The 10,462-nt window shown below is 36.7% G+C and overlaps 1 protein-coding gene across 1 annotated transcript; it reads right to left on the bottom strand.

Annotated features, from left to right (window-relative positions):
* Positions 1–1,029: 1,029 nt before the first annotated feature.
* On the bottom strand, positions 1,030–9,178 carry LOC112572215 (protein-serine O-palmitoleoyltransferase porcupine-like). Its single transcript, XM_025251788.1, has 11 exons — positions 9,021–9,178; positions 8,485–8,528; positions 7,967–8,154; positions 7,139–7,245; positions 6,840–6,965; positions 6,473–6,573; positions 5,043–5,119; positions 3,622–3,685; positions 2,607–2,692; positions 2,164–2,268; positions 1,030–1,809 (listed from the first exon to the last, which is right to left on the bottom strand). The coding sequence occupies exons 1-11, from the start codon at positions 9,176–9,178 to the stop codon at positions 1,711–1,713; spliced, it is 1,155 nt and encodes a 384-aa protein (XP_025107573.1). The 3' UTR covers positions 1,030–1,710.
* Between the last annotated feature and the right edge of the window lie 1,284 nt (positions 9,179–10,462).

The following is a 10,462-nucleotide window of genomic DNA, read 5'->3' as shown; positions in this document are numbered from 1 at the left end:
CATGCTGGCATATTTAAGTTACCTCAGTGTTATAAATCAGATATAATTATCTGAGACATTAAGACCCCCAACAGTCCTTTACTGCCTGCAGAAAGCAGGTTTAAGCATAAAATGCAGCCCTTCATCATGAATGTATGTGTAACTATCAGCTTGAATTCTCTGCCATGCTCTGGGACATGTGTGAATAGATCTACTCTGGATACTAAGTAACACTACAGTAAACCCCTTGAAGAACCATACAGCCACTGGCAATGAATTCTTTATCTTCACTTTTCTAATGTAAACATTATTTAACTTGTGACAATTATCAAAACTGTGAATGTAGTGGCAGAACAGTTCCCTACTTCATAGACACACTCCATTAATCATTGCACTGTTATAATTCAAAGCAGTCAAAAAAATAAATAAATACTCTGCGGCTAAGCAGACTATGATTATTTGAGCATTTTCACAGCAAATATATCACTTTTAAGGTGTAAAGCAGATAGCAATCCAAGCAAAGTGAAACAGCAGATTACAGGAAGCCCAGTTCTGGACAGAGTATTGGTACCAAAGTACCATAATTCATGGATTCATATGCACAAAACTTATGCAAGTTAGTGCAACACAAAAGTGAGCACTAGAAGATAATTGTGATGATGAAGATGATGTGATAAAAATTACATTCTGAATGAATGCTGATTGTCTCCTCAATTACTAAGAATGATGGGAAATAATCCTAAAATTATACTTTATCATCAATCCCTGGTAAATGGGGACATTAAACATTGCATAGTAAGTGCAACTGAGAGTTTTTGGGACCACACCAAAATTGCTTCTAAACAAAGTGAATTATGACCTATAATTATTTTTAGAGCATGAATGTGGGCCCTTGAAAATGAGTTTGTCTTCTCTCAACATAATGTACATCTTTAGGCCATGGGTTGCGATTCCGGCAACATCAGAAAAGTAAACTAAAGGGGAGCCCTTGTAGCGTTACTAAGACATAGCACAGAGTGCATTGAGTCTACAGCCAAGATACCACTCACCTTTTTTTTTTTTTTTTTTTTTACTTTTCCGCTTTTCCGTCTATTGACTAGTCAGCCTACTCACATTTCTCTGCAGATTCATGAAACACTCAGTCCTTACTGTTTGTTCCCTGATTCATCTTTGCACCTTGTTTGTTTGTCTTTTATTACTTGTCTGAATGGTTGCTTATCCTTCTGTCCTTCACATGCTGTCCATGTCTTGTTCTTGTCTCAATGATACCATCAGATACAAAATCAATAATGACATGTGGCAAATGCAACAACACAACCTGATTATGAGAATGATACAGTAAAACTATGAGTAGCAGTAAAGCTGTCAGTGCCAAAAGGATAAATATAATGGTGCAAAGTGCTATAGACAAAATATATATTGAAAGGATTGCACATGGGGGAAAAAAAGGCTTGTTCATAAATTCTTAGATACACGTTAGCACTATTTTATTCAGACTGTCATAAACTTTTCAGACTTTTGATTTACATATCCTTAATGTAGTAAAATATTTGCACAAAACAAATTGCCAAGTTGCAGTCTGTCAAAAACTATTTGGAAATGAGTAAATCTTCAATGCTTTCATGATATCCTCTGGACTATAAGGCCACTGCCCAGGAAGAAGTGCATCATGTTCAGAGCAACAGGCCTTCCAGGAGTTGTGATCCAGAGATCTATTCGCAAAATGCAATGTCAGATGAGAAGGTGGACAATGTATGTTCCCAGGACAATCTTGTGACTCAAGAAGCTGAGGTCATACCATTTGGTCAAAGTATGCTCCATTGTATAACCCTGAAAATCCAAAAGAAAATTTGACATGGTCTTCTGGTTAGGGTTCATGTGGTAACCATTTCCCACTGATACACCATCAGAATGTGGTGATAATCATTTTCCCCTGATACACTACCAGAATGTGGCGGTCAGTTTATAGGAAATATTGACTGGAACATACATGAAATAACTTTCCTGTAGAGACTAAGATTGTGGGGAAAGTTGTGATTACTATGTAGAATTTACCACTTGGATGACTGGGGTGAGATTCAGCCTTGTTCATCATACAAGTTCCTATAGTTTTTAAGATGATTGTAATTGCCCTAGTGGACTAATAAAATTGTATTGTATTGTACTATGCCAGTGAAACCTCACCTCCTCCTCGTGTGTGCTGCTATCAAACATCAGCCCAAGGTATGCCAGGTGCAACATAGACAGTCCCAAAAATATTAGGTTGGTTACCATGACAAGAGGGTGCTGCTACAGAAGTGATGAAAATATGAGTCTTGGTAACCACTGTACATTGAAATACACAACAGTAATAGCCATTCACTACTAGTTTTTGGATACAATGGCAATGACTGAGTAAATGACAATCACAGGAGCTACAGGTTATTAGATGAAAATGGGGAAGGAGGAGAGAGGATAGGTGAGGAACAAGAGAGAGAAAATGAGACAGAGACAGAGAGACAGAGAGAGAGGCGGGAGTAATGGCTGGAGATTAACAATTTCGAAAATAATGAAAGCAATGTAATGCAATATAAAATACTAGTTAGTAGACTATAAAAACAGCAAATCTTACAAGTAGGCAAACTTACAAACTTGAACTGATGATCGCAGGTTGCCTTACATCTCTTTGCTTGAATACAGGCACTAAATATTTTGGATAGTTTTGCTCTGAATACTGAAAGCAAAATAACAGCACTTGAAATTAACTAGAGGATAAAAATGAAATTATTCTTTTGAATATCATCTATGCTTAATATCAAATGAAAAACTGATATGGTCTACTGACTCTACGTTCATTTTCTCACTACCAAAATGTATGATGTGCTGAAATCAAAACTGTAAATGAAACAAAAATACAGAAAACTTCACAGTTTTCCAGTTTTTATAGAGTACTTTGATTATTATAATGCAGACAAAAGCATGGAAGCATCCATTACAAATAGAAACCTCAAAATGGGAAGTTGGTTGGTGGTGTTGAATGACATGCCAGCAACAAGGGCTATATCAGGGCGATCAAATTTTGAAGGTACAAAGCACAATCCTGGTAATATAGTAAAGGAAGCCCTTTAAAATGTGTTGCATTCATTCAATCCTTTGGCAAGTTAAATTCTTTTTCCTGCAGTGATTAGCCCATTTGTTGATCTTTGTCAGAAGCTATGCATGATTCCCTCCATATCCTGTTGAGTTTACCTCCACATGGAGAAATGCACTTCATTACTTTCCATACTTGGCAAGAAAATCAGATTGTTTCCTATCAGGATGATCACTGGCTGCCAATGAATGCTCAGGTCAGCTGCCTGGATAGTGTGAGTCCAGTCAGAAGCACAAACTATTCAAGATTTTTGTCATGTGTTAAATGGAAGTAACAAGTTATCAATGAAAAAGATAGGGGAATGTGGTTAAAACTAATTATTTGTACTATGGCAGAGAAAAATCTGCATCATATTTTAAATGTGAATGCTCCCATGCAACTGATCCTGTCTACAAACTGCTACAGACAGTTGCACAGAGTTTATCCGCCATGGGCAAACTTGCAAAAGACAGCACAAGAATACTAGGACCACTGATATGACTGCATCATTTATTAAACATGGAGAAACTTACCAAATTCAACATATGAATATAATCCAAGGGACAGAAGTACAGCTGCAAGCTGGAAGTTTAAGCCCTGTAGATGTGAAAAGTTAACAAAACAAAATGAAATTGCTGTAAAAGGAAGATTTTGGCTACTTACAAAAGTTAAACAACTAGTTAAGAAGTCTAAGATCTTTGTTGATGAAAACAGATGTGAATGAAGTGGAATGTGCTTAATAAACTTGAACAATTTGAAACTCCTTTCTCATTCATAAATAAAACATGGATTTTTGACTGAGACTGAAATGCCCGTAAGAATGGTTTGACCTGGGGAAGGTACCTTAGTGGTCAGGCTTAGCTAACTGCTGCCAATAGGTCCAAGTACTCACCCTCACCCCTCCCCCAGGTTGAACCAGTCTTTCCCGTCACAGGCTAGAAGTTTTGTTTTGAGCTCTAAAGAACTAAAAAAATACCTAACTGCAAATGTCTCAATGTCTTGCTCACAGGAGAAACTATAATATTTCTCAGTAAAACAAGCATGCAACAAAGCTGTCATCATCATAATAGTAAGCAATAAATAAAACAATATAAACAAAAATTAAAATAATAATAAATTAAATAATTTTCTCATTAACAATTCTATATACAGTGAAACTTTGGTTAACGAACACTTTTGGTTAATGACCAAAAATTTCCCTAAAAATTTGCCTTTGCTGACGACCAAAATTTGGTTAGTGGACAGCGATGCCAAGCATTCCAGCATCATCCGATCTGACCCAACCATCCACTAACCCAGCCTTACTCGCTGTTCAGACACCGTTTTAGTCAGTCGCTAATATTTATCGTGCTACATACGAGTATTTTTATAATTTTCCTTAAGAATTTATATATATATAAAACCCCTCATAATGGCCCCAAAAAAGGTAAAGAGCGGTAGTGGAAGTGAAGTGGCAAAGACATACGATTGAGTTGAAAAAGGAAATCATTTCAAAGCATAAAAATGGAGTGCTTGTGTCCGACCTCGTGGAGGAATACAAGATGTCCAAGAAGACAATCTCGACGATATTGAAAAATAAGGAAGTAAAGGAGCTAGTGTTGCAAAAGGCGTTAATACGATCATGTATTATTTAAATTTATTTATTATTTTATTATCTTCCTACTGCTAGTTTTTAAATTTATTTACTCATGTTTAGTCTTTCGAATCATATGAGGTGATTTTATTAATGTTAATAGGGTAAAATTGGGGCTGGGAACCGATTATTTCTATTTCCTTTATTTCTTATGGGGAAATTTGCTTTAGTTAATGACCACCTTCCAGGAACAGATTGTTAGCTAAGGTATTACTGTACATGCAACCAAAGAGGCAGACATGCATGTGCAAGCATGCCCCCCAACACATACACACAAAAGTGTGAATTCCTATGCACAAAGCATAAGCATAAAAAACTCACATGTAGTAATGAACTTGCAGCATATGTAAAAATAACAGCAGTAAAAGTACCATATGGTCTTGCAGACTTGAAGACATCTGCAGCATAAACACACATTCTGGCTTTTAAAACTTGTAGAAAGCAAAAGAGAATATGACTCTGGTAAACACTGGACTGCGTTCTCTCCTAAAATCAAAGAGACTATGGCTGAAAATGGAAAATGACCTTTTGCTCTAATATTTTTGAATGGACTGTTGGTGCTTAAATTGTTTGTAAGACAATACTAATGAAACTGTTACTATTTTGTGATCTTCTTCAGCACAATGAGTCCGCCTTTAGCTGAGATACTGTGCTTTACAAATTCCCACTTATTATTTATAAGTAACTTTCAAATATGAGTCTTATTATGACATAAAAGCATAGACAAATTCTTTTGTGGGAGATATTATGACAGTGTAAAATGTAAACTCATAACACAAAGGACTCATGATTATCATCAGAAGTGACCTTCGGGGGTGGCGACTAGAGCAACTGCCCCAGGCCCTGTGCCTGAGGAGGGATAGGGGGGAGTGATAGGAGATTATATACTGTATAGAGCCTATACACTGCTCTTGGCCCTGCATACGACCCTCACCCCATGCTCAGTCAGCATATAGACGTTTTCAAAGTACTGAAACTACTTTAATTAAAGTGATCACTGACATATTATCTGCCCTTGACAATGTTGATGTTTCTGCCTTAACTCTACTGGACCTGTCTGCTGCATTTGACACCATCGACCACTCTCTGCTCCTTCATAGATTACACACCCTCTACGGGATTTCTGGACCTGCACTAGCGTGGTTCAACTCCTATCTCACTGATAGAACACAGACTGTGTTTGTTGATGGTCAAACATTGCCCTACTCCACTTTCTTGTGGAGTCCCTCAAGGCTCAGTACTCGGCAAATTCTGTTTATTCTGTAAATGAAGCCACTCTTGCATCCAGTCTCACAACATTTCTCATGAATCATACGCTGATGATACGATGCTGTACTGCTCCACTCCACCAGCTGAGCCTCACTCTGCTACCAGCACCTTAGAAGTCTGTATTAATTAAGTCAAAGACTGGATGGTGTCAAACTGAAACTCAATGATGATAAAACAGAAGCCCTCCTATGTTTGAGAAGAAGAAATCTATCTCCTCATTTGGTTCCTCTTTGTGTTTTTCGTATTTGATTTTATTCGTTGTTTAGTATGGTTGCTTATTCTTTTTATAGTTACTATTCTATTTGTTTGTTTTCCTGTCCCTCTTATGCTGTCCATGTTTCGTTCTTGTTCTTAAGTGCTAAAAGCATGCTGCTTAGGAGTGTGAGTTTGGCATTTATTATTATTATTATTAAATTTATGCACATTACAGATTTCAATGGCAGGCATGCAGGACACATATATAACGACTTAAGTTAACATACATGTCTTCAGCCAGTAGTGCATAGGAAGGTTCCAATTGATCACAACCTCTACCAGAGACCTAGGAAGCTCGATAAGATGTGGCTTTGAGACAGTCAGACTCCTGCAAAGACATGAATTCATACTTCCATTTGGCAATGCAAAAACATCACTGAAACATTTTATCATTCCTCACACATCAACTTTTATGGGTAAGCATAATTGTTTCCAGGTTATTTTCTATGGGGTTTTCTAAAAACATTTTGCTTGGGTTTTATTATTAATTTAAAGTTAGTGTAGTATCCAGCTAATGCATCAAGTTCTATTATGCGATTTGCTGTGTTTTGCTAAGTAAACCTAGCTGCTGCAACTAGCAGTCGGGTCACTTACCAGCTAATCTCACCATCCTCACGAGTCTTTCCTGCACCGCTCAGCACTGCAGTAGCTTCCGACATGAAGCTGACAAAGTAGTGGCTGAATCTGAAAGACTGAGCATCTCGAAAAGCCAACAGCCAGCTGAAAGGTTTGATAAAAAAAGAAAAATAAGAATTTTACATTTGCTATGTAAAAATTGGCTACATACTAATAGCCTTACACAATGAAAAAACACTGTACTTCACGATCAATCCAGTTGCCAATGATCAATGGACTATAATCCACATTTTACTGGCAGGGAAAAAAAAACTCACATCCAGGCATGGTCCAGGATCAGCCAGTGGGTTATGCAGGTAGAGTACAGCAGACACAATATACTCAGACAGAAGCTTGAAAGACATTTCCATAGCCATCTCCATGACTGAAATGATCCACTTACTAATAGTATGTAGCAAACAACAAAATAGCACTAAGCAAACAACTGCTATTTTTTTTCTTTGAAACAAAAGAATCTTTTAACTTCTTCTTTGAAATAAGAGAAAATAATCGATTTGCTATTTCCCAAAGCAAACTCGTTGTATGCACAAGCTGTATTGCACAATATTCTTATCTTTCAGTGCCTTATTGTGAAAGGTTCTTACCAGAAACATGCAGGAAAAACTACTGAGATAAAAGCTGTATTTCTCAACTTAACTCTTATGCAAACATAGCAAATATGATAATCATATGAATATGAATCGAATAACCTACCATTATAATTGTCAACAGAGAGACTATAATTACTGTGCTGACAAACTGAAAAGCTGACTGTCTTTTTTTCAACTCATTGAACACTGGTAATTTATAGCACAATTGATGGCTTTTGCGTTAATATACTGGTTAACAAAGGTTGAATGACAATAACAGTTGCACACAGGGCCCAACATGGTAATATAAGAGTCTGAAGCAGCAACACTATGGGTTAATATGATCTTACCTAATTCCTCCAGAAGATTGCAAAAATTTTGTAAAATGTATGAACTAAGCAGCACACATTTTAAAAAACCTAGCTTCACCCATCCCCCTTTTTTGACAGGGTCGTAACTATTATAAATAATGCCTTTTAAGGCATCTTTGTCTGACAGCAGAGTTGTGAGGCTCACCAGTGGAAGAATGTCTGTCAGTAGTCCTCTGAAGTAATCTTGATATGAAATCCAAGGTCCAAATATCACAGTGCCAACATGAAAGCAATATCCCACATATTCTGCCATGTTTGGCAGATCAATTATAGCACCAGAGCCGTAGTCAAAGGCAACAGATATTATTTTCATAGATAGGATCATTTGGGCACCTGAGACAAAACAATGTTCCATTAATGTCCTACTGTGAATGGAAAAACTACAGCTCACGGTGTAATGCATACTGAACAACAACAAAAATACAGTTATGTAGTTTCGCATTCTTCTAGAAATATAGATTATTACTTCTTAAATGGCAGGTAGCAAACCTGTGAAACAAATGCATACACCACTAAAACTCGGAATTCTCTGAGAAACAAGTAATAATTGCAAATGGGTTTCACATCAGACCTAAACAAGCATTCCAATATCAACTGCATTATATGTTTCTTTTTTAGTCTCACTGTTTTTCGAAAATTGTGGTTAAAGGATAGTAATATTACCTCTTATACGATGCCATGTAGTAGGATCTACAAGCCAGAGCTCACTGTAATCATTAAACAATGAAAAGGGTGAAGTCAAATTTTTGTTTATAGTTTATGACTGAAGTTGTAGTAATAATTGCTGCACAACGTTTTTTGTAAGCATATGCATCTGCATGTGTATGTTTACATGCATATATGTATGTTATGTGTGTGTGAGAGTGAGGACATATTCTATAGAAAGTGTCCAACTGGCTTTGATGTCTAGAACTCCTGTTCTTTCCTTCTATACTCTACTAACATTAGAAACATCAACGAAGAGAATGATGAATGGAACAAAGCACTGTCAGCATATAGTGACTTTATTTTGATGTACTCTCCAAAATATCACACACACTGAATAATGCACAGTACTCACCAGAATATAACATATAAGCACAATCAGCATTGATGAGGCCACACCACTAAGATATCGTCCCTTTGGAGCCAGGACAATGAGGAGGAGATAGCTGAGGCTGCAGCACACCACCATGTACAAGAAGAGCTAATTCGAATACTGATCGAAGGACCATGATCCCAATACTGCAACTGGCAAGTGAATCATCCATGCTGGAATACTGCCTTCAGCAGCAAGCTGATGACAGATAATGTAAGCTTCATTTAAACGCCCTGTAGTTGACTGCTCTGATATATTTTTCAATGAGTCTAATGACATTCTTGCTTGTTCACCTGCCCACACATACACTTGGATGCACACTCTCCCCCCAGCAACCAGGGTTCCCATTGTACAGAAATATACTCAATCACTCAGAAAATACATTAATCATGTACAATAAACTTGCCAAAGGGGTGTGAAAATATAAATGATTTGGCAATGGTTGTCTGACGATGTAAAAAGTTTAGGTCAGAGGGCTCATTAAGTAAGACATTTTATTATACCTGGACATAACAGGTGATATTTTATTGCTTTCAAACATCACCGGCATAATTTTATATTGCATAAAAATATGACATCTGCGAAAAATCTCAAAATAACATTAACAATCACACTGCCTGTTCTGTTTACTAACTGGTAAGATCCCAATACTGTTATTGGGGAAGTGCACCAAACTCCAAACAATTTTAAATAACAGTCTGAAACCATAAGAATTTTGACTAGGATTGGATGAAGTTGATTTTAAGTTAAAATATATTTCTAAGAAAAGTGTTACTAAGATAGAGTGCATAACAATTTTTTTCCTGTCAAATGACCCAAGACCAAAACAAGACAAACTCCATAAAACAACACTTAGCTGAAGTATTTTCCACTTACCAGAACGCCTAATCTGTGTGATCAATCTAAATATGAGAGACATAATTAGCAAAGTGTGGACAAGCCCGTTGAGCCATCTGATGACTGGTTGGTACAAGCAGTTCTCCATTAGTTCTGAAACTGAGATACGGGCATTTCTACTGGTGATGGACGCCGCCCGCTACGAATGGATTCCAGCAAGTCCTCCATTTCTGGTGTAATCTCTTCTTCATAAAGTAATCAAACATGTCCATTCATCTTCCTCATCTTCAAAGAAGTAATCATCTTCGTATTCCATTTTTCTGTTAGAGAATAAATGAAAAAATAAACCGATGTTATGATGGGTATTTTACTTAAAAGCTTGATAAATGGAATAAATTATTAAGTAATTTTCTTTTGAGCTGAAACACCCCATGTCATGTATCACAGTATTCATAAATTTGTTTTCTTTTTTTTTTCTTTTTTCTTTTCACACAGAATCAGTGCATGAAACCATTGCTCTTTTGTAAGTGGATGAGTAAAGAACTGTTCATCAATAGGTGATGCACATCATAAGTATGCAAAGTAGCAGTCGCCATGAACATGCAAAATCTCTGTCAATTACCTCCCTGATTGAAATTCTGCTATCCCATATTGGTTAACCCATTTGAAACATCATGTACTGAATGTTAATATCACCCAGATTGGGTTAAAATGATAATTGACAAC

Source organism: Pomacea canaliculata, linkage group LG9 (assembly GCF_003073045.1).
Source record: "Pomacea canaliculata isolate SZHN2017 linkage group LG9, ASM307304v1, whole genome shotgun sequence".
Taxonomy (NCBI): domain Eukaryota; kingdom Metazoa; phylum Mollusca; class Gastropoda; order Architaenioglossa; family Ampullariidae; genus Pomacea; species Pomacea canaliculata.
Note: the sequence above shows the minus strand (reverse complement) of the source record. Positions and strands in the feature narration are given on the sequence as shown.

Bases quoted from the DNA above. Each gene is read 5' to 3' on its own strand.
- LOC112572215 (XM_025251788.1), bottom strand. From the start codon at position 9,178: ATGTCATTAGACTCATTGAAAAATATATCAGAGCAGTCAACTACAGGG. The intron at 5,120-6,472 runs GTATGTTAACTT...TTTATGCTGCAG, and splicing joins GCACTACTGGCTGAAGACAT to ATGTCTTCAAGTCTGCAAGA. The intron at 2,269-2,606 runs GTAAGTTTGCCT...TCACTTCTGTAG, and splicing joins GCGATCATCAGTTCAAGTTT to CAGCACCCTCTTGTCATGGT.